This window comes from Saccopteryx bilineata, chromosome 1, assembly GCF_036850765.1.
Source record: "Saccopteryx bilineata isolate mSacBil1 chromosome 1, mSacBil1_pri_phased_curated, whole genome shotgun sequence".
Lineage (NCBI taxonomy): Eukaryota > Metazoa > Chordata > Mammalia > Chiroptera > Emballonuridae > Saccopteryx > Saccopteryx bilineata.
Window position 1 is genome coordinate 93,682,138 of NC_089490.1, and position 24,800 is coordinate 93,706,937.

Consider the following 24,800-nt stretch of genomic DNA (forward strand, 5'->3'; position numbering starts at 1 on the left):
ATGGTAGAATGCCAGTCTCATCACATCATATCAACAGTATATGCTATCAATATGACCTCTCACCAATAGTGTTAACCCTGATCACTTGGCTTCTCCATTGTAAATTTGCTCCTTGTTTCTTTCTCCTTTTCATATTGTAACCATTAGAAGAAAATTACTACGTGTAATTTTAAACATACACTATGTGTACACTTAAAGAGTGGGAGTTATGCTCCACCTCCTGAGGGGTAAAGCATCTGCAGAAATTATTTAAATTTCTTCTGCACAGTATATACGGCTATTCTCTATTTATTCAATCATTTGTTTATAGCAGTTTGGACTTATTTATTTTATACTTTGGCTTATAATCCAATACTGCTTTATTTCATTGTTCCAATTTTGACCATTGAGAGATCTTTCAGTTGTCTACTGCATCCATTTGACATCATTGTGGATTTTTGTTTTATTTGTTCTGTTTTTGAGCACTTTCTTACTTTCTGACACTATAAGATGCTGCAGAATCATTTTGTATATATCTTGCCCCAACCCCAGAATCAGGCATTTTCCCAAGGAGTCCTAGTACCTTTTGTTGGAGAATGGTATTAGAAAACAAGATCTGGGTACTAGCTGTGCTCATTGCTATTGGGGTGTTGTTGCTTCCAGGCCTTCCCAGCTGATAGCACAAGGAGATATATAGTCGATTTGTATGCCTCTGTGCTTTTGCACATGTTGATCCTTCTGTCTGGAATACCTTTCCTTCCTTTCTTCCAAGTAGAATGTTTCTCCTCCTTTTTGCTCCAAGAGCACTGGGAACATATTTTTAATGTTATCCATAACACCGGTGTGATTATTTGTACACCAGCCTTTCTCTAATCCTAGATTATTAGTTTCTCGATTAGAAAGGGTAGGTCTTATCTATATTCAACAACCCTCAACCCTCACATCTAGTGTGAGGACTGACTGGTTAAGCAAAATTTAAAATAATAAATTCATGCATGTCTCTGAGCTCTTAATTTATCTGTTTGGAAAGTAAGATCCTCATTCTATCTCCCCCAGGGAAAGTCAGGTTGGCCTTAATTTGTGTGTGTTCTTACAAACCAAATTTATTTTGCTGAATTTTGAGCTTTTATCTACTTACCAACAGTTTCCGCACCGTAGTCTCAGAGAGTTTTTTGAAACACAGATTGCTGAGTCCCACCTTCAGAGTTTCTCATTTAGCAGGTCTGAACAGGGGCTTGGAATTTTTCATTTCTTGATTTCCTGGTGAAACTACACTGAAACCACACTTTGGGAACCATTGGTCCACCATGTGTTCTTACTGCGGTTGTTTAGGACTTTTTTTTAAACACTTATAAAAATCCTTTGAGGTTTTAGAATTATAGAATTATTATGAAGACTTTGGATTATAAACCAAAGTGTAAAATAAGTACCTGTAGGTCCGAACTGATGTAAACAAATGATTGAGCCTGACCAGGCAGTGGCACAGTGGATAGAGCATCAGATTGGGATGTGGTTCGAGACCCTGAGGTTGCCAGCTTGAGCGCAGGCTCATCTGGCTTGAGCAAAGCTCACCAGCTTGGACCCAAGGTCGCTGGCTTGAGCAAGGGGTTATCCAGTCTGCTGTAGCCCCACGGTCAAGGCACATATGAGAAAGCAATCAATGAACAACTAAGGTGTCGAAACAAAAAACTAATGATTAATGCTTCCCATCTCTCTCCCTTCCTGTCTGTCTGTCCCTATCTATCCCTCTCTCTGACTCTCTCTCTCTGTGTCTGAAAAAAAAAACAAAAAACCATCGAGTAAATAGACACTCAGGGACTCTCCTGTGCAGGAGAAATTACAATTCATGTAGATGTCATGCTTGGCAAGATATTGAAATGGGCTATTAGAAAAATATTGTGAGTTGAAACTAGATTCATGAAAGTTAGAAAAAAAAAAACTCTCCAGAAGTTGATGAAATAATTATAATCCTATCCATGGACCAAATGAAGATGTCTGGAACTTATTGGAAGAAAGAAGGAAAAATATTCTTGGAAAGCAAACTAGAAGAAGGCAGACAGGAGACAGGAAAGAAGTCAGGGAAAGCATTAGGATTTTCAGTTTGATCTGTAATCTGATTTGAATATTTTACCAAGATAATGTATTCACCTATTTATTGGGTAATTAAGAAAAATATTATAAAGAATATTAAATCTGATCCACAAGAAGAGTGTCATTTCCTACTGCAAACGCCAGATAGAATACTTTTAATAGACATTGTTGGTTTCTTAATTCTCAACTGAGGCCTGTCGAGGGCCATACACCGTAGTGTAGAGACATTTCTATCACAAGTCAGGCAAGATAGAGTGGAGCTGCTAACAGCAGGGTAGAGGACGGGCTACTGCTAAACGTCCTGCAAAGTACAGGGTAGCCCCTACATCAAAGAAGTATGTGGCCCAATATGTCCACTGTAATTGAAAAACAGTTGTTTAATAAAAAAAGAAAGAATTGTTTAAAAAGAAAAAAAAAGAATTCTGTGTGACCTTAAATGTCATTAATGCCAAGGTAGAGAAATGATTTGTTTGAACTGGGCTCACATCTGTGATTCTCAGAATTTCAGAGTGGTATCACAAGGTCTTGTTTGTTGGTTTCCACAATACCCTTCATTTCTCATAAGAGTCATGCATTTAAAACTTAGCATGAATTTAAGTTCACTTTGAGCCGCAAATAATAAAATGTAACCCCCTTTTAGATAACTGATAATAAGTGGAGGTAAGTAGGTAAGTGGTGTGTTTATTTTTCAAAACCAGGAGGGAGTCACTGCCGTAAATCATTCCAGAGTGTGACTGGTGGGTGGGAGCAGCCGGGCTCTGAGTCAGTCACTGGTGTCCACCCAGAATTGTCATCGCACAGACTTCAGGAGAGTGTGGCCTAGGACAGAACTGGGAGAGAGGGGGATATGCTGCCGAGTGAAGGATGATTCTGCCAGATGTCTCCCCAGCCCCTCAGAGTAAACTGTAGGGTCACTTATTCCTCTGGTCAGGAATACACTAGCAATTTCAAACCAGCAATTACACAGATTTCATTAGCAGCTCGAAAAACCAGACGTGTTGCCTGGCAACAGCATCCTTCTCTCTGCTCACCTTCCATATCCCCTGGACTGTGGGTTGCCCTTTAGTGACCTTCCTGTTGCCCTTTAGTGACCTTCCTAAAAAGGCAGCTTAGCATAGTGGTTGAGAGCATGGACTTCCAAAAGCACAACACGTACCGGCCTGGATCCTGAATGCTGGCCCTATAACTTGTCTGCAATGCCTAAGCTTAGGCAAGTTTCTTAACCTCTTTGTTTCCTCACCTGTAAAATGAAGATAATATTAGTACTTTATACAGTCTTGGTGGGGATTTAATGAGTTCATATATAGCTGGTGCCCAGAGCATCACAAACACAATAAATGTTACCTCTTATTTTTCTCTATCTTTTTTATATATATAGTGCTGCTGGCTTTTATTCTTGTTTTTAATGATGAATTTGGCAAATTTTCCCTAAAACAAGTCTTTGAACAGAAAGGCAAGCTAATAAACTGATTTCTATAACCCTTTTCTTTTTTTATTTTATTTTTAATTAAATGTATTGGGGTGACATTGGTTAACAATCTATAGCCCCTTTCAAATGAAATGAAACAGACTAGCTACACTCTATTATTTAATCTAAGTTTCCTAAACTCCATTTATTTCAGCCCTTTTTCCAAAAAGTATTCCGTGTTTCTCATGAGCTGTACTGTTATTTACCTTGTTCCTTATAAATAAACCTCCTTCTTAAACTGTATATAAATTTGTTTAAAAGGGGAAGCTCTATAAAGGGAAATTTTTTATTAATTACCAAATAGGGGGTAAAGGTAAAAAATAAATACCATGGCCTGACCAGGCGGTGGCTCAGTGGATAGAGCATCGGACTGGGACGCAGAGGACCCAGGTTCCAAACCGGAAGGTCCCAGGCTTGAACGCAGGCTCACCAGCTGGAGCATGGGGTCGCCAGCTTGAGCATGGGATCATAGACATGACCCCATGGTCGCTGGCTTGAGCCCAAAGGTAGCTGGCTTGAAACCCAAGGTTGCTGGCTTGAGCAAGGGATCATTTGCTCCGCTGGAGCACACTACTCCCATGAAGGCACATAGGAGAAAGCAATCAGTGAACAACTTAAGGTGCTGCAACAAAAAATTGATGTTTTCCACCCTGGCCAGTTGGCTCAGCGGTAGAGCATCAGCCTGGCATGCAGAAGTCCCGGGTTCGATTCCTGGCCAGGGCACACAGGAGAAGCGCCCATCTGATTCTCCACCCCTCCCCCCTCCTTCCTCTCTGTCTCTCTCTTCCCCTCCCGCAGCCAAGGCTCCATTGGAGCAAGGATGGCCCGGGCGCTGGGGATGGCTCCTTGGCCTCTGCCCCAGGTGCTAGAGTGGCTCTGGTCGCTACAGAGCGACGCCCCGGATGGGCAAAGCGTAGCCCCCTGGTGGGCGTGCTGGGTGGATCCCGGTCCAGCGCATGCAGGAGTCTGTCTGACTGTCTCTCCTTGTTTCCGGCTTCAGAAAAATACAGAAAAAAATTTTTTTGATGTTTTCCCATCTCCCTTCCTGTCTGTCTGTCCCTATTTTTCCCTTTCTCTGTCTCTCTGTCTCTCTCTCACTCGCTAATAAACAAATAAATAAATACCATGAAAACTAAACTTGCATTTCTTAAAATTAGTGAAATATCTTAAATTATGAATTTAACATAGAAGTAGAGGAAATGCAGGTAATAATGTATCTGATTTATTGACATTGTATGAAGAACTTCATATGTGCTAGTTCATTTAGTATAATTCTCATAATGACTCTTTAAGTAAGCATGATCTCCACTTTTACAGAGGATGGCTCCAAGCCCCAGAGGAGTGAACGAATTGCCCAAGGCTCCAGAGTTGGGATGGGCCGAGCAGGTCCCTGTGAGGCTAGAGTCCTCAAGAACTGCAGGGCAGAGTCCCCACATTTCGTATTTTCTCTCCTCATTCATCCGGGCCACCCTTCCTAAGAACTTCCCCTAAATCCTGTGCCGAAAGTCCCTGGATACACGATGATGACTCAGGTTTTCACCAAGATACGGTTAGACTTTCAGGTCTTTCATGACAACAAGAAAAATCAATATTTGCATCAGGAAATATTGGCAACTGTTATATTACAGTTTTCAGCTTCCTTCTAGGTTTAGCGGGTCCTGTGCAGCTGGTTAACGTGTATGAGATGCAAATAGGAGGCTGAACATGATCTCAATCTTTCTGGTAGAGAAGAGGAATGGGGGTGAAATGGAGGAGCAGGGAAGAAGGGCGAACCAAGAAGCTGCTCTGGAGAGGGGAGAGGAAAGGAAACCTAGGGATAGAGAGAGAGGTGGGGAGAGAGGAAAGATGCCACCCAGGAAGATTCTGAGGAAAGGACAGAAAGAGAGGTACATCGTGAATTTTTTTCCATGTGATATGCGATTTTTTCTTCCATGTCTGGTTCTGTATTTTTTCCTAATACACTAAAGATAATCACAATACAATCTCAAGTGTTCATCCATGTAGCACCTGAAATTATTCCGCATCCCTCCAGGGTAGCATAGGCACCCTGGGAAACTGCCTCTGACGTCATCCACTTCTGTGGCTTCCATTTCACCTCTAGGCGGATGACTTGGAAATTCATATATTTCCTGCCACCCTCTTCCCAGAACAACCAATATCATCATTTAAATGTCTAATACCATTATTTCTGCCCCTACTACATTCCAGATACACAGGCCTACCTTTGCTGTTCCCTTCACCTTTCCCTTCAATGCTTTGCCTGCCTGGTTTCTAATGCTCAAATGTTACCTCCTCAGAGAACCCTTCCTGGACCCCTAACAAAGTAAGCACACCTGCCCCAGTTACATCACCCTAACAATGATATGAGCACCCCACAAGCTATGTCCCTTTGTTTCCTTCATTGCACATACCACAATCTATACCTTTTGTTTATTTTGTGATTGCTTAATTTATATCTTCATTTGCTAGAACATAAACTCCACGTGACCTGAGAGTCTGTCTTTTTTATTACATAGGACCTTGCACACGGTAGGTGCCCAAATAAATATTGTTAATTTAATGAATAGATTAATCTGTGGTGACCAATAATAAATGATTTTATGAGGAGAGAGTCTACAGTGTCTCATATCACCATTGATAATGGCCACATGCTAATGAACAAGATTTTCGAGCCCTTTACAGTTTTATGAGCACATTCTCATAGGACCTATGACATAGGTTATTACTATGGTCTGAATGTTTCTGTCCCCCAGAACTTATGTTAAAATCCTCACCCCCAAAAGTGATGGTATTAGTAGGTGGGCCCTTATGTCATAATGGGATTAGTGCCTTATAAAAGAAGCTCCAGCCTGACCAGGTTGTGGTGCAGTGGATAGGGCATCAGGCTGGGTCACAGAGGACCCAGGTTCAAAACCCTGAGGTCTCCCTGGCCGGTTGGCTCAGTGGTAGAGCGTTGGCTTGGCGTGCAGGAGTCCTGGGTTTGATTCCTGGCCAGGACACACAGGAGAAGCGCCCATCTGCTTCTCCACCCCTCCCCCTCTCCTTCCTCTCTGTCTATCTCTTCCCCTCCCACAGCCGAGGCTCCACTGGAGCAAAGTTGGCCTGGGCTCTGAGGATGGCTCTGTGGCCTCAGCCTCAGGCACTAGAATGGCTCTGGTTGCAACAGAGCAACGCCCCAGATGGACAGAGCATCGCCCCCTGGTGGGCATGCTGGGTGGATCCTGGTCAGGCACATGCGGGAGTCTGTCTGACTGCCTCCTCGTTTCCAGCTACAGAAAAATACAAAAAAAAAAACCAACCCTGAGGTCCCCGGCTTGAGCACGGGCTCATCCAGCTTGATTGCGGACTCAACAGCTTGAGCACAAGGTCACTGGCTTGAGCATGGGATCAGAGACATGACCCCATGATTGCTGGCTTGAGTCCAAGGTCGCTGCCTTGAGCAGGGGGTCACTGGCTCAGCTATAGCCCCTCCCATCAAGGCACAAATGAGAAAGCAATCAATGAACAACTAAGGAGCTGCAACAAAGAACTGATGCTTCTCATCTCTCTGCCTTCCTGTCTGTCTGTCCCTATCTGTCTCCTGGCTCTGTCTACCTACATGAGGACACAGCCAGAGGACAGACACCAGCTGTGAACCTGGAAGAGGATATTAACCAAAATATGGCCATGCTGGCACCTTGATCTTGGACTTTCCAGAACAGCTATGTGGTCTTCACAAAGACAAAAAGCTTAGCTTTTAGACTGTTCTATAGTATTTTGTTAGAGCAGCCCAAATGAACTAGAACAGTTAGCAATATTTTTTTCCCAGCAGAACTTATCAAGATAGATACTATTTTTTTTTTTTTTGTATTTTTCTGAAGCTGGAAATGGGGAGAGACAGTCAGACAGACTCCCGCATGCGCCCGACTGGGATCCACCAGGGGCGACGCTCTGCCCACCAGAGGGCAATGCTCTGCCCCTCCGGGGCGTCGCTCTGCCACGACCAGAGCCACTCTAGTGCCTGGGGCAGAGGCCAAGGAGCCATCCCCAGCGCCCAGGCCATCTTTGCTCCAATGGAGCCTTGGCTGCGGGAGGGGAAGAAAGAGGCAGAGAGGAAGGAGGGGGTGGGGGTGGAGAAGCAAATGGGCGCTTCTCCTATGTGCCCTGGCCGGGAATCGAACCCAGGTCCCCCGCACGCCAGGCCGACGCTCTACCGCTGAGCCAACCGGCCAGGGCAAGGTAGATACTATTTTTATCTTCATTTTACCCCTAAGTATACTCAGGCTAAGTAGGTAAATATAACTGGAGGTACACTAGATGAGAAAACTGATAAGCTGTCAGAAGTGCAGACAATGCCAAGTGAACATGCCTCTTTTTCTTACTAGGGTGACCAATCTTCCTAGTTCTCTTAGGACTGCCCTCTTTTTAGTACTGAGAATCTTGCATCCTAGGCAAACCAGGACGATTGGTGACCCTATCGTACCCTGAAAATTGTAAGTAAGACATTAGACACTTCATGCAATTAGATCCCTGGCCATCTAAAATGCAATGACTAAAACATGGAGGATGGGAGTAGGGATGGGGTTTAGACTCTAAAGACATCAAGTTACAGAATGCCTCGTTGGTGAACCCACCCAGCTTACTTCAAAGGAATGCTGAGACAGGAAGTCATTAATAACCTGAAAAGGAACAGACACTCCGAGATGCTGTCTGTGGTCTTACCCGGGCAGATAAAGATGGTAACTAGGTTAGCCTGGTTATCAAGCCTCATGTTTTCAGACTGAATCTGATCCACTACAAGTGCAAAAGGTATGCTGGGCAGTAGTGAAGCAAACCCCTGCCGGCACCCTGCTCAGGAAAAACCAGCTCATTGTTCCAGAAAGGAAAATTCTTCCTCTTCTAATTCAATACAATTTAACACCTTTTTCAATACAGTGGATATCTTGACTTAATCATTCTGGTAAAGTAGCCATAACAAGTTCACATGTGTGTGTGTGTGGGGGGGGGGGTGTATGTGTGCGTGTTGCAGGGAGGTGATGATTGCATAGGTAGCATTGTCTGCTCATCTAGGTAGAGACAGCACTGTCCATTCATGTCATTGAGTAATTGAAGTGAAGCAATTATGTATCACATTTTGAAAGAGGCATTTAAAAAAAATACACCACTAGATGATTCAGACTTAATTATCTTGTCTTTGCGGCAGCTGGGTTCAAAGCTCAAGTAGAGAACACGTCGACTTCAAAGGCAGAGGGAATCGAAGGTGCTCCCGGGCTTTGGACTCTTCCTCTGCTTGAGGTAAGAATCGTGAACGAACTTCAGGTCCGTGCCAGCGCACGGTCTCCTGACGGGGATCGCCTCTTGCTGGAGACATCCCCAATCGGGTAGGACACTGACACCCTGAACAGGCAGCTGTCACGTATTCTGAGTTATGATTGTCTGCCTTGGTTTTTCTGTCTTGTTTTGTTTTGTTTTTATGTCACTTATGCTCACCCAGGAGACTATAAACAGCTCTAATAAAGAAAAGAGAACTTGATTGGGACTGAACGTGTTTGGTTTTGCATGTTTAGTGTTGTTATGAGGGTTGCTCCAGAGTCTGGACTTATTTTTGCTTCCATTTCAATGGGGAACCCAGCACAGTGGCAGAAAATTCTAACTCAGTTCTCAGCTGGTGTGGTTGGGATGAAGGAGCTGCTGTGATCTCTCTACTTTGGGGCCAGGTTTTGAACCATACCAGTGACCAAGATCCTGCCAGAGCAAACGACCCTCCCACTTGCCTGAAATTTTTAGCTTGTCTGTGTTGTGTATGGAGTTTAGGGGAAGAAATATTTAGTGTAAATTGTCAAGGCCCTTGTTGTTACAGATTTTGATATGAAATCAGAGGTGTGGGATGAATCCCTTGAAATATTCTCCCATTCTTGCGATAGCCCATACCTGTTGCTTTAGACTTCTTGCATACATTTTGTCTTCACCATTAGGTTGAAGACACTTCACCACTAGGTTTCTTTAAACCAATAGCATTTAATCATTCAAACTTTGCCTCTGTTTTAAAGGCTACATTTGATTCACTCAGCACTTCTTTAGCCAATTTTTCCAGTCTGTCAGAGTTCTCCCCAATGAGTGGTAGTGGTAAATTGATCTGTCTCAGGAATTTTCTCAGTTGCACCAGAGTTTTCTCATTTCTCATCTTTGGAATGGCTCAGGCAAGGACTATCTAATTTAGAGGTGTTAATCTGTCCAGATCTTGGTATAAAAATGTAATAAATAAAGAAAGAAAGGAAGAAAAGAGGGAGGGAGGGAGAGAGAGAGGGGGGAGGAGAGAAGGAAAGAAAGAAAAAGAGAGAGAGAGAGAGAGAGAGAGAGAGAGAGAGAGAGATGTAATGAGTTCCAAGGCTTTGAATCTTAGAAAGAAGCAATTCCAAAGAAACAACAAAATAGGTAACTCGGCTGGCAGGGTTTTTAAATCACCTTGGATTCCTTTTTTTAACAGGCAACTCACCCTGCCCTGACTTGTCAGGCAAATTACTTAACCTTTTTAGGAGTCATCTCCTTGCTTGACAAGGTTCCTTTCCACCCCTGCCCATAAATTATCATCCTAACCAAACAATTCAATTGAAAGTTACATACAATCCATCCCTCTATAGCCCAGTAATTTCATTCACTCGTAAAATTTTTAGAGGAAAAATATGTTTTCCTATATGCAATTTTGAGTTCCTAGATCTCCATCAAAGTAGACCACTTCAGAAACTTTCTTTAACCTAGAAAGGAAAACAGCTTTTTGCTGCTGGAAGGGAATTTAAAACTTCCCTTGGCCTGACCTGTGGTGGTGCAGTGGATAAAGCGTTGACCTGGAAAACTGAGGTTGCTGGTTCAAAACCCTGGGCTTGCCCGGTCAAGGCATATGTGGGAGTTGATGCTTCCTGCTCCTCCCTTCTCTCTCTCTCTCTCTCTCTCTCTCTCTCTCTCTCTCTCCTCTCTAAAATGAATAAATAAATTTAAAAAAAAAACAACTTCCCTTGTACCCAAGAAAAGTCAAAGGGACTTGCACTTGATGCTTGAAAATTTCCAGATGCCTAATGATTTTTTTTTCCACATGGAAGATGGCATCAAGGAAGTCCTATTTAAAATTCCCAAATGAAAATGAAAATTCTAGCATTCATCAAGTCATTAAATGAAAAAAAAATACACACACACACACACACACACACACACACACACACACACACTAAAAGTAGGAGCCAGAAGAACAAGGTTTGATTTCCAGGTGCCTGACTTACTGTGGAATCTTGGGCAGGTCATTCAGACTCTAAGCCTCTGTGTCCATGTGTCCAGAATGGAGGTCAGATAACATCCACCTGAAGTGTTGTGAGCTTTGTAAATGATAAAATAGAAAAAAATACAAGTTTATTATTTTGGTTATGATTTCATTAGCCAGTAATATCTCTTCTTTGGTTTATTGTGTTTTTGCACTGTGGAAATGGAGAGCTATTTATAGGACAATTTGGTTTTCTCATTTTTCCACCTTGGTCTGACACCTTTCTTAGTTAACCAGGATCTTCTAAGTCTGTCAGTCATTGAGTTAGTAAATATTTATTGAGGTCCTGCTATGTGTCAGGCACAGATATATTTTCTACCTTAATTTGCATGCAATCTAATGGTTAGAAATTTTTTTGTCTAACATTCATTTCCATTGCTTTCTGCTGCTGTAAAAAATGTTTTCCTCTTTTGAAAAGTCTGTCTGATGCCTGCCTTGGCATGACAAATCCATTTACAGAGAGTAGCATGACTACACATTCATATGGCCTCATCACTTGTTAAAATGTGGAAATACTCCCACACCATTTGATGAATAGCCACAAACCTTAGTGGTAGGTGTGTTCCCCTTCCTCCCATAGTCCCACTCATCTCTGCTATCCTCCTGTCCAGGACCCCTCGACCATCCCCCAGGTTGACTAAAGGATCAAGGAAGGCCTAACGTAAATGGCCAGCGGACCCAGCTCCCGAGTCCGTTCTGAGTAGGAGATGGTACTACCATCCCTCCTCCCAGAGTATGCAAGTGCTCACACTTGCTTACCCACTCCTCAGCTTTCCTCCAGCCCTTGGATCACTCGGTGCTTTCTTTTTTAATTGAATTTATTGGGGTGATACTGGTTAACATAATTATCTCTGTACACCGTATTGTGTGTTCAGCCCCCCAAGTCAAGTCTTCATTCATTGCCATTTATCCCCCCTCTACCCTCCTACACTTGCTCCTCCAACAATCACTAGATTCATTGCCTGCCTGGAGACCATTTTCTCCTACCCACACCCCTCCCCCCTTAGCTCTCACTCTCATTCCTCTGTGCTTCCCTCAGTGTTGCCTGCACCCTGATCATCCTCCAGCCCCCTCTCCTTAGCCCTGCCCACAGCAATGCTGCCCAGGTTCTTTCTGCAGATTGTCCTGTGTAACCCAAACCAGCTCCAAAGGGCTGAGACATCACTCTGAATGTATATAGCCATTGCAGTGTTACAATATTAAAATAACTAAGTATTAATAGTAAATAGTTACTACTCTGAGTCTCCACCCCACATCCAGTACGCCCAGCCACACTGACCACTCCTCCAAGATGTCCCCTGTCCTCCCTCGATCCAGTACCTAACCTCTCAACTGTGCTCCTGGACTGTGACCAACACCAGCTGCGATGGCCGCATGTGCTCTGCTAGTGTACAGATCACCTCTGCAAAAAGCTATAACGTAGAGTGAGGTGAGGGCTATTCCTTCACTTATGATTCATTGAGTCATTCTAAGAATACTTACCAATCCCTCACTGTTTCCAAGACACTGAGTCAGGCTCTAGGACCTCCAAACTGGATCAGGTCTGTACCCTCATTCTTCATGATGCTTACATTCTGGTAGGAGAGACAGACAATAAACAAAAACAAATAAATAAAAACACCTGAACAAATATATATATTTTGACAGAGGATTCAGAAGAAAATGAGATGAGCATTGGAAAGTCAGAAACTGTTTTGGAAAGAAGGCTGTGTTTAAAATGGACTTTTGGATACAGAGGGTTGCTGCAGGCCCAGGTAAAGGGGAACAACACAAACACAGGCATTGGGCAGGAAACATGGCGTGTGTTCAGGAGCCAGGAGCTCAATGTGTCCAGCCAGTGGTGGACACAGGGAGGGCTTCTGGGAGGTCAGGTGACAGGTGTAAGCAGGTTGACTGAGCCAGCCTCTTGCCACACCTGAAGGTGAACTTAGGCCGTACAGAACAAACAGGTCAAGACCCTAACTCCCAACTGCATGGCCCTCCAGCAAAACACCCGCCTGAGCGTTCACTAATCGAGCGTAGGGCCACTGAATGAGTCGGGCAGCTTGTGCACCAGCCCCGGGAGTGACTGGGGCAGCCCTCGCTCTCCCCGCCAAGCTGGAAACACTGGTGTGGGTATTTCCTAAAACACTTTCCAACAGCCCTGCTTTGTGCCTAAGAGCACCTTTCCGCATTTCACACGAAGTCAAGATAGGCTAGCAACAGCCCTACTCAGATACTGCCTTCCTTGGTCAGACTGCTTTGTTTCTTTCAAAGAAATGCTCTGGGACACCCTTTTGTCTTCGTCACCCCAATCCCACATCTATGGCCTTACCCATAAGCCCACATAAGCCCCTTTATCAAACCTCTTGCTTATCTTGGCCAAGCACCCCGCCCCCGCACACACACACACATACCTCTTTCAGTGACCCCTCCCCCTTCCTCCAGATCGCTCCTGAATCCCAGCCCCTTCTGAATCTTCCCCTGCCCTACCCTTCCTTCTGTCTAAGTGCACGGCTCCCACAACTTCCTCTTCTTTGACCACTCCCACGAATGCTTCTCTGATTTGTTTCAGATTTGTGTGTGAACTTAGTGGGTATCTGCACTAGTGGGTCTTTGGCATGTGCAAATGCAGCAGTGACAGCTCACTGAAATTATAAACAAGGCCTGTGAATGTATTGCTCACTTGGCTGTCATTAAAAGAAACCCATGTCACAGTTGCTGTTGGTAGCTGTGCTTCATTCATCAAGAAATGATTCATTAATTCATGGTGTGGCATTAATTCATTATCCATTAATTTAACAAGAATGCATTGAAGATTTAATACATGCCAATCACTAGCAATGTAACAGTGAAGAAGATGTGGTCCTTCTCCTCAGAGAAGATATTTATTATGACTGTAATGAAGGGACAAAGACAATCACAATACAGGATAGTGCAGATTAAGATCAGGACTGGTGCAAGTGCTGCAGGAACGCAGAAGCCTAACCTAGCCCACTCACAGTCTCAATGAAGAGACATTCAGTCAGTCAGTCAGTCAATCATTCAGCATTTACTCATTGCCTACTATGTGCCAGTGTTAAAATATTTTTATGGTGCCGAAGTGATGAAATTCTTCCCCATGAAGCCTAAAAATTCCAGCAGGAAAGACCTGCAATAAACAAATAAGTAACTATAGACTGTGCAAGATGATGATTAGTGCCTGGAGATATAAAGTGAGTAGGGGCATAGGGAATATCAGGGTCATGGGGAGCAGGTCCTTGTTTGTACAGCGTGGTTAGGAAAAACTTCACTGAGATGCCACCTGTACGTGAAGAAAGTGAAAGGCCAAGACATGTGATTATCCAGATGATGGTGCCAAGCAGAGGGAAGATAAGCGCAAAGACCTGGGGATGCAGGCTGCTTAGAGTGGCCAAGAAAGATCAAGTCAGCCATCGAGGCTGGGAGCAGGTGAGCCAGACAGCTGTGTTAAGGAAGGAGGTCAATGAGAAGGTAGAGGCATGGGGTAGGGTAGGGCATGGCTTTGCAGCTGGTAGAGGTCTCTGGCTTCTATCCTGAGTAAGATGGGGAACCCCGGGAAAGCTTTTATGGAGTGGGGGTGACAAGATCTGGCTTTCATTTTTAAAGGCCTATTCTGGCTAAGGCGTGGAGGAGAGCCAGAAGAGGGCAAGGGAAGCAGGGAGAGCAGTGAGGAGGGATTGTAAACATCCACATGAAATGATCCTGACTTGGTTTTATAGTTGGAGGTGCAGTGGTGGGGGCGGTCAGCCTGCCTCAAAGCTCATGCTGTTTCCTATGCTCAAATGGATGCATGTGTATTGTACAAAATGCAGTGGAATCACAGAGGAGAGGATGTCGAGCCCAGTGCAAAATGACATGGTGAGGGAAGTTTTCACCACAGTGTGGGCATTGGAGCTGGCCCTGGAGAACACATACACCAGGCAGAATGTGGGGTTAAGGGGCAGAATGAGGAGAGAGAGAGAGAGAGAGAGAGAAAGGGAATGTGTAAATGGATGTGTGTTTACATTAGAGAGAGTTAAACAAAAATCCCTCAACCATGAGAGAATTAGCAAATGAGAAATAGTACATAGCTCAGTGTGCCCAGCTCAGAAGAAGTTTGGAGCCAATTGTGAAAGGGCTTGATTGCCATTCTAAGAGCTTCAACCCTACCCAGCCGGCAGAAGAGAGTCATCAAGGGTCTTTAAGCAGGTGGATGATTACCTCACATTCACTGGGGCCATCTTTCCAAACTACTGGCTCACGTTCTAAAACTATCAAAAATTCCTCACCCTCACCCCAGTATCCTTCTCAAGGTATATCCCAATTATTACATTTATTGTAAGGCTCTTGGATTATATTGCGTTGCATCATACTATATTGTGTTAATATCGTGTGTGTGTGTGTGTGTGATTCACCACTAGTCTATGGAAAGCAGAGGTCAGGGGCAACACATACATCATCTCTGCCTCCTCAGTATCTAGAACATGTTCTGGTGTGATCAATAAATGATTACCCAATGGATGGATGGATGGATGGATGGATGGATGGATGGAGCAAGTACTGGAAGTAAGCAATGAAAATGAGAAAGCCTAGAAATGCTGAGTAGAATTGACCAATGAGAATGTCAAAAATAATAAAGGAACCATAATGTTGGTTAATTGCAGATGAGTACAAAGATGGTCCAAATCCTTTGGGGATGTTTCGTCCTATGGAATGTCTGCATCTCACCCACTCAGACCGCATACCCTGGCATCAAAGTGAGGGCTACTCAGCGGGCTCTGGACTATGGTGAGTTGGATGCTTTCAGAGACCAGGCTGCAGCCCCTTGAGGTAGAATCTGTGACCTAAGCCCAGAAGCTCATCCTGAGCTGTGTCAGAACTGAGACAATGCCCTGGCCGGTTGGCTCAGTGGTAGAGCGTCGGCCTGGCGTGCGGGGGACCCGGGTTCGATTCCCGGCCAGGGCACATAGGAGAAGTGCCCATTTGATTCTCCACCCCCCCTCCTTCCTCTCTGTCTCTCTCTTCCCCTCCCGCAGCCAAGGCTCCATTGGACCAAAGATGGCCCGGGTGCTGGGGATGGCTCCTTGGCCTCTGCCCCAGGCACTAGAGTGGCTCTGGTTGCGGCAGAGCGACACCCCGGAGGGGCAGAGCATCGCCCCCTGGTGGGCAGAGCATTGCCCCTGGTGGGCGTGCCGGGTGGATCCCGGTTGGGCGCATGCGGGAGTCTGTCTGACTGTCTCTCCCCGTTTCCAGCTTCAGAAAAATACAAAAAAAAAAAAAAAAAAAAAAGAACTGAGACAAAATCTACTGTGAAATGATCTGGTCCCTTACACGGGAGCTGCTAAGGTGTATGGGAAGAAAGTGTTACCTAAATAATAATCACTTTAACAGTTGGCATATCCAAACATGGCTACTGAGTCATTCTCTCTATGTCGCTGTCTCTGTCTCTCTCTCTCTCTCTCTAACACACACACATACACAATGAATATCTCAGAGCTCTAAAGGAGAATGCATTATAGGATAGAGAAAAGGAGATTTGGAATAAAAGTAATAAGTTTCAGAAAGGGCTTGATTTTGAAAGGAACTTAGAGTTCACTAAAACTGTGTGCAAAATCTAATGGGGGTGATGATGGTGCCTGTTCCTTGAGAGAGGCCCCACACATCTGTTAGATGCACACAGGAGTCTGAAGCACTGAAAGGTTAAGGCCACCTGTTTGAACACAAGGCAGAGAAGAAAGTTGCACTGAGATTTTCTTCTACCTGAACTGGGGTAAGGACAGAGTATGTAGAAGAAAGGGCCTGCAAAATCAAAGTATATGGGCCTATTTCCTGCCTGTAAATGTTTGCCCAAATCAGCTAAATACAGGTTGATATTCACTAATGCCCCATATTACAGACGAAGAAAGTTAGGGATAACTTGCAGAGTCCCACAAGCTAGTAAGTGGCAATGTTGGGATTCCAGCCGAAGCTCTCTGATACCGCTTTGCATCCATCCTTACATCCTTTACATTCTGCCTTTACATCCCGTGTCATAGTATTACTATTCATGGTGTCACAGAGGACAAAACTGCTCTACTCTGCCCCAACAAGGATAGAATAAGTGGAAATGGGCTTAAGCTGCAAAGTAAGGGGTAAAGGCAAAGCTTCCTCCTTGAGAAGGTTAAAATGAAAAGATTGCTCTTTGTTTCTGTGTAAGTTGCTTTTCTCAAGCTCTTTCATGAGGGAGGGGGTGTCTTTTCTCCCTGAACTGACAGGAATGTGTTCTGTGGTGCTACCCTATCAAGACAGGTCTATTCCCGAATAAAAACCAATAGTTTCTAACCCTTTCTTATTGTTGTTGGAGTCTTAGGATCCTTTGAGAATTTGGTGGAAATGTAGACCCTGTCCCCTGAAAAATGCAATACATACAGGGTGAGGCAAGAGTAGGTTTACAGTTGTATGCACACAAAACATAGAGCTTGCCTGACCAGGCGGTGGCACAGTGGATAGAGTGTCGGACTGGGATGTGGAGGACTCAGGTTCGAGACCTCAGGGTCGCCAGCTTGAGCGCAGGCTCATCTGGTTTGAGCAAGGCTCACCAGCTTGAGCCCAAGGTTGCTGGCTCGAGCAAGGGGTTACTCGGTCTGCTGAAGGTCCGCGGTCAAGGCACATATGAGAAAGCAATCAATGAACAACTAAGGAGCCACAACGAAGAATTGATGTTTCTCATCTCTCTCCCTTCCTGTCTGTCTATCCCTATCTGTCCCTGTCTCTGCCACACACACACACACACACACACACACACACACACACACACAAAACATAGAGCTTATTCTTACATTAGTATTTATTAATTATTGTGTTTTCCATATAAGCAACTGTAAGCCTACTTTGGCGTCCATGTGTAATCAATCATACTCTTTTAGTAGGTTTCCAGGGGACTCACAAGTTTCCAAAAGTCCAAGAACCTCAGGCCAAAAATTCCTGAGCTTAAAGAATCTGGGACCAAGGGGAATTATTTATACTTCCTGGAACTGGCTATAGTAACACAGGAATTTTGAAGCCAAACTGCCCATATTTGACTATGGGGTCCCCAGATCTTTGCTGGGTGTCTTAGGCAAGGATTAACCTCTCCGAAGTTCAGTGTCTTCATCCTATCATGCTCTCCTGCGGAAACATTCTTTGGTCCTTGCTAAATAATTAAAATCTCTCATGCTGTTAGTGCTGGGGTCTTGGGCAATTTTATTAGCCTCTCTGAGAACCAGTATTTCCATATGTAAAGCAGGGACAATAATACCCACTTTGTAAGATTGCTGTTTTCTAAGCATCTCTTTAAGAGCATGCCTTACATAAAATGTCACTTGTATGTTTAATGATATCACACCATTACCATCTTTGTTATTATCAATAAACACTTTCTTTGGTCCTTTCGCAGGCGTTCAAGCTGGAATGGAAATGATTGAACAAATGGTCAAGGAAAGACACATCCCAGATTTAAAAGGTTCTGAAATGGTTGAATTTCTGAAGGTTAATTATGTGAACTACAACTTTTCAAAGTAAGTAAAAGAGAAAAGCATTGTTAGCAGTGAACTTGATCTTTAAACTCTCAGGGCTGGTGGAACATCAGGACCTGCAGAGTAGATGTTAACCAACCGTTGGTGAGAGACTTATCAGAAAAGTGACCAGCCTGACCTGTGGTGGCGCAGTGGATAAAGTGTTGACCTGGAAATGCTGAGGTCGCCGGTTCAAAACCCTGGGCTTGCCTGGTCAAGGCACATATGGGAGTTGATGCTTCCTGCTCCTCCCCCCTTCTCTCTCTCTCTCTCCCCTCTCTCTCCTTTCTAAAATGAATAAAAAAAGAAAGAAAAAAAAAGAAAAGAAAAGTGACCAAAGAAAAAGGGGGTCACGAAGTTGGCAAAGAGTGTGGCATTTGGGTCAGAACACCTGGGTCAGGTTATATCTCTGCTGCACACTAGTTGCATGCACCTGGCAAATCTGCTCCAAGTCTCAGTGTTCTTCTGTCCTTGCCTCTTTCCTAGAACAAGAATTCTAATACAACACCATTGTGCACTGCGGCCACCTCCATTCTAAAGGAAATTCTTATTCATTCCAGTGTTGCCCTCACCCCCATAAACCTAGAAGCAGAATTCAGCCACAGTCTCAAAAATAAACCTACTCTCATCAAATATTTTTTTATGTTAGTAAAGGTTAGTCAAGATTTCAGAGGTCACAGGCACATGGCCTTCCACCCCCTTGCTCTCTAGACTTGTCCTCCTCTGGAGCAACACAAGTCTCTTCCACTGGCCTCATGCAAAGCAGTCCCTCCCCCTCCAGGGTACCAGGGACTCTTCCTTTACACTTGAAACTGTCAAAACCAACACAGGAAGCACCCAACCAACAAACTTCTCTTCCTACAAAGAATGCTGGCAGCAGCTATAATCCTTTCTGCCATGTTATAGCAATAAAGTCAAATGCCAAAATCAATCAACAGTAAAAATCAGGTGGTGTCACAAATGTGAAGATACTTTATGAAACTGAAACTGCTTGCTGTACAAGTGTTAGCTGATATCGTAATGATAGCATAAGGGCCTCACTGTCAGAACAATGGAATTGCCATACTGATTCAGGTCCTTGCTGCACCCAGCCCAGAGTTTTGAAATTGTATTAATTAGGAATAAAGATCAGTTGACGATGGCAGCCAATTACAATGGCTTAGATATAATAGGGGTTTATTTTTTTCTCACAAAAAAAGAAGCTCAAAGAAGAGAGTGGAGGATTCCTATGGAAGCTCCATGATTTCATCAGTATCCAGCCTTCTTATATATAATTCTGCTCCACCATCCTCGGCTCTGGCTTCTAGTCTCAAGGTTGTCTTGAGGTCCAAACTGGCCACTGCAGCTCAGCCATCAAATGTATGTTCAGGCCCCTGGAAGGAGGAAGGAGCAAGGACAAAAACACTCTTATAACTGAGTTAATCTCTTCGTAAATGAGTTTGTTTGTTTTTTTTCTAAAGCTCCACTCTAATAATTTTCTGTCTATACAATAATGGACAGAACTTAGGTATGTGGCCACAATTATTAGCAATGGAGATTAGAAAATTAGTTTCACAACCAGACAACTTTGTCATCCTGAACAAATTCACGAATGTTTAGGAAAGAAGAAAGGGAAATGGATGTCCAGACAGCAACTCAACCTCTGCCATAGTTGCCAACAAAAGCCCCAGAGGAAGTTTAGGGAGAGGATGGCTGTGTCCATCTTGAGTTTAATCTTTTTATTTTCTTCTTTTCCAAGTGAGAGAAGGGTAGATAGAGAAAGAGACTCCCACATGTGCCCCAACCGGGATCCATCTGGCAAACCCTGTCTGGGGCCGATGCTCTGCCTATCTGGGGCCATGCTTGCAACCAAGGTAATTTTAGCACCTAAGGTGGAGGCTCCATGAAGCCATGGCTGCAGGAGGAGAAGAGAGAAAGAGGTGAGGAGAAGAGAGAGAGAGAGAGAGAGAGAAGGAAAAGGGGGAGGGATGGAGAAGCGGATAGTCGCTTATCCTATGTGCCCTGACAAGGGATCAAACCTGGGACATCTATATGCCGAGCTAACACTTTACCACTGAGCCAACAGGCCAGGACCCAGGGACTGTTTCTTATGCATGCCCTTTGATCCAACAGTTCTGCTTCTCAGCATCCTCTGTGGAGAAACACTTACATAAACTGCACGTAAGAGGATTTTCACTGTGGAATTGTTTATAATACAGAAGCAACCAACAAAAGAATTATTATTTTTTAAATAATACATCTACAACTTAGAATACTCTACAGTAGTTACAGAGAATGGGTAAGACCCATATGTATAAAAATGAAAATATTCCCAGAATATCTTCTTCCCACAGAGGGTCTCAGGATGTGTGACAGAGAATACACAAGAAAGGATGCAAAACAGAGGAGACAGCAAATAACCATTTCCTATCAGCAACCACATTTATGTCTTAAATTTTTCCTAACCTTAGCTCATAAGAATGCCTTTCTCCTGTGCAAGAGTTATACACAGGTAACCTCATTTTGTCTCTGTAACCTACCTCTAACACTTCCTCTGAGTTATTAGCTGGGAAAGGTTAAGTGTCTTACTCGAAGTTGCACAGCCAGCACAAAGCTCATCTCCAAGTCAAGTGCCCTTTGCACAATGATGAGGTGGCATAGCCTAGTGGTTAGGAACACAGTCTGAAGACAGGTTGAGGAGGGTTCCAGATCTGGTTCTACCACTTATATGTGACTTCAGCCAAGTTTATCTCCTCATCTATAAATTGCAGTTTGCAAAAACAGCAACAGACTCATAAGATTATTGTGAGGGTTAAAATGAGCTAATACATGTGAAGTGCTCACCACAGTACCGGGCAAGGGTAATCACTCAGTCAATGTTCGTGACAATAACTTGTCCTGATGTGTGTGGCCATCTACCTATGTAGATTACATGCAACCCGCTGCCTCCTAGTTACCTGTTTGACAGCTCAGCAATACCTAGGGGAAGTTAAGCCTCTAACATAAGTTCCTCAACTAGGGAAGATAATTGTCCATACAGAAGGCATTTGGGAAGAGGAGGAAGACACCTTTTTGATTGTCCCAATGATTTGGGGGGAGGGGCATGACTGGCCTTTAGTTGGCACTTACGCCAAATATCCTGCACTGTGCATTAGAGTTCTCCACAAAAAAGTTGTCCCACCCAAAATATTGATGTGATGCCCCCCCCCATTTAGAAACACTGGAACAGCTGAAGGAAAAAAGAATGATAATGACAGATGCATCTCTTTTCATCTTTAAAGAAACTAAAGAGGCCCTGGCCAGTTGGCTCAGTGGTAGAGCGCCGGCCTAGCGTGCAGGAGTCCCGGGTTCGATTTCTGGCCAGGGCAGACAGGAGAAGCACCCATCTGCTTCTCCACCCCTCCCCCTCTCCTTCCTCTTTCTGTGTCTCTCTTCCCCTCCCACAGCCAAGGCTTCATTGGAGCAAAGTTGGCCCGGGTGCTGAGGATGGCTCCATGGCCTCTGCCTCAGGTGCTAGAATGGCTCTGGTCACAACAGAGCAGTGCCCCAGATGGGCAGAGCATCACCCCCTGGTGGGCGTGCCGGGTGGATCCCGGTCAGGCGCATGCGGAAGTCTGTCTGACTGCCTCCCCGTTTCCAGCTTCAGAAAAATACAAAAAAAAAAAAAAAAGAAACTAAAGAAGTAGATTTATGTTTTGAAAATTTGTTCCTAGACTTTCTCAATTATCCCACTGTGAGACAGACACAAGAAGTTCTGCCCAGAGTTTAAGGGGAATTAGAAGACAGCAACCAGAGACAGCACTGAAGACCTGAGGCTCCTTGCTCCATGGGAACTCATGGTTACCCAGCGGGATTTTTTATCTCACCTTACTTAGAGATGTGTTAGAGGAGTTGCACTAACTCCTCTGTTTCTTGTTTTACAGCATCAAAATCAATGCCTTTTCATTTCCAAATACTTCATTGGCCTTTGTGCCCAGGATGGGAATCAAGGCACTGACCAACCATGGCACTGCCAACATCAGCACAAACTGGGACGTCAAGTCTCCACTTTTGTGAGTATTCCCTGCAAAGTCTGTTGATGTCCTGGGGGGAGGGGGGGATGTGATGGAGCAAAAGTCCAAAGTGTATTGATTTGCTGATGTTTTATGATGTTAGGCTTCTTCCCCCAACCATTAACACTCCTTCCTAAGAGCAATGTTCCAGGAGAGATTGAAATCAAAGTCTCTCTTCTGGGGCTGAGAGAGGGGAGGGGACTGAAAAGCATCTTTATCTGAAAGGCAGAGCAACTGATCAATGTGTCCTGCACAATTTTCTAAGCGCTAGAGTCCCAGACTATAGGAGAAATGGACGTGTGCTCAACATTTGAGACCCCTCTGCTGTGAGTCACTGTGTGATCCTAGCCTGTCATTCGACACACCTTGCCATCTGTGGGAACTGGAGCTTCCTACCTCACAAGGAGGTTGGAGAATGACAGGCAGCTTGAGCCCAGTTCTCCCCTAACAAAAGGCCTTTGTGCCCACCTTAGAAAGAAGGGATCAAATTCAAAGTATGCTTACCGACCACCAACTCTGTGCAAGTTGCTGTCCTGGGTATACTGTTTAAGTTTGCCTTGTTTGATGCCCTGGAATTACACATTCATTCACCTAGGTCATTTAACAACCCTTTATTGAATACCTACTGTTTACCATTTATTCTCATCTCAAGAATACCAAGAACTCTTGTACACTGAAGAGAAATGGCATATTCTTCTGTAAGTGACATGGGTCCATGTACATTCTTGTCTTCACTGACTCATCAGCCTTACATTGCATGCTTATTTTGCATCAAGCCATGAACTAAGTCCTGAGGACATGAACATGAGTAACACACACTCCACTCCCTTTAAGAAGTTCACAGACTACATCTAAGTGTCACTCTCCCATCTTGACTCCTCCTACATAAGGTGTGACCAACTTTACCCCCCTTACGTTCTCTCTCTAAACAAGCACTGTAAATGAATGGTGCTCAATATCTGCTCAACACTGGGAGGGTGGGGGTGGGCAGAGCACTCAGGATGAATTAACCACAAGGTCCCTAAAGCTATCACCATTCACATAGTTCTCACTTCTTTTCTTCAGCACATACTCATTCACTACCTGCTCTGCTCCTACCTGTGTAGGTGCCAGGAATCCAGGGGCGACAAAGGTCCTGCCCTCCAGGAGAGCAGAGTCTGTGGGTAATCAGAGAACTGAGCCATCCCCTCCCCTGCAGGGGCCTGGGTAACCTTGCACTTTTTCTCTCAACAGCCAAGACACTGGTGGAGCTGATCTGTTTCTCTCTGGGGTCTACTTCACTGGTATCCTTATCCTGACCCGAAATGCCTTTGGTCACCCTACCCTGATGCTCCAGGACTGCCATGCCAAAGTGAGTCACGCCCATGTCTCCTTCGCCGGAGAACTCAGGTGAGTGAGAGTGCCTGGGTGAGCAGTGGCTAGTGGGGGGCTGGATTCTCCAGCAGCTCCTGGGGGGGGTTATAACCAACAGCACGATCCTTGAGCAAGCCCAACTTCCCCTTTGTTCCTAGTGTCCTGTACAACTCCTTTGCCGAGCCCATGGAGAAACCCATTTTAAAGAACTTAAATGCAATGGTAAGTCTTCGGAGGTTACACAAGCACAGTGGAATGCTGTCAGCAGTAGTTCTGCCGTGCTTTAACTAATTCTTAGTCAATAAACCTTTATTGAGCATCTACTGTGTGCCAGGCACCATCCAAGGCACTTTCTCACACGTCGCCCTGCAGCATTCCTTTCCACAGTTCCTGTCCCAGCGCAGGCAAACAGTCAACCAGAATTTATTTATTGTGTACTACTGCATGCCCGAGGGTTTGTTGGGGACAGCAATAGGAAATAAACTTACTGTCTTTTTAGGAAAAACAAACTCAGGCTTGTGAAACAATAACTAAATGAGGACTTGAATTTAGTACATAACTTATATGATCATTAGATTGAATTGAAGGTGTTCAGATAAATGGAAAAATTAAATAAGCAGAGCCTGGAAATATGCAGGACTTGAACTTAAAGTATAGGTAGAATTTGGATATGTGAGAAACAGGAAAGAAGAAAGGATTTTCCAGCCAATAGAAACAGTACAAGTTAAGATGGCTCCCAACGCAACAAGGATCTAGATTCCAGAAGTCATTGTTTAAAGAAGGGGAAAGACGGAATTGGCTGTGTGCCCCCTTTCCAATTCTGACACACCTTCCCCAAACCCTTTCCCTGTGTACTGTGGGAGACACAGGGAGGGGTGAGGAGGACTGGAAAAGAAAGGAGACTCTGTTCTGGAAAAGTCGGGCAAGGACGGTGTCTGGCCCTCCTGCTCCCTTGTGCTCAGCTCAGTGCTCAGGAGACGGTAGGTGCTTAATGAATGTCAGCGAGGAAAGCAACACATAGGAACATTAAGCAGCCTGTCCAGTGTGGTTGCCCTGCTGGCCAAGGGACTCTGAGG

At 44.5% G+C, this 24,800-nt stretch overlaps 1 protein-coding gene across 1 annotated transcript in view; it reads left to right on the top strand.

Annotated features, from left to right (window-relative positions):
* Positions 1-8,738: 8,738 nt before the first annotated feature.
* Positions 8,739-24,800, top strand: part of BPIFC (BPI fold containing family C) — a 38,701-nt gene continuing 22,639 nt past the window's right edge. Inside the window, exons 1-6 of the mRNA XM_066253097.1 lie at positions 8,739-8,812; positions 15,473-15,596; positions 18,223-18,343; positions 22,243-22,371; positions 23,605-23,760; positions 23,883-23,946. Of these exons, the coding sequence (XP_066109194.1) occupies positions 15,473-15,596; positions 18,223-18,343; positions 22,243-22,371; positions 23,605-23,760; positions 23,883-23,946 (594 nt within the window). The 5' untranslated portion in view covers positions 8,739-8,812. The remainder of the gene's footprint in view (positions 8,813-15,472; positions 15,597-18,222; positions 18,344-22,242; positions 22,372-23,604; positions 23,761-23,882; positions 23,947-24,800) is intronic.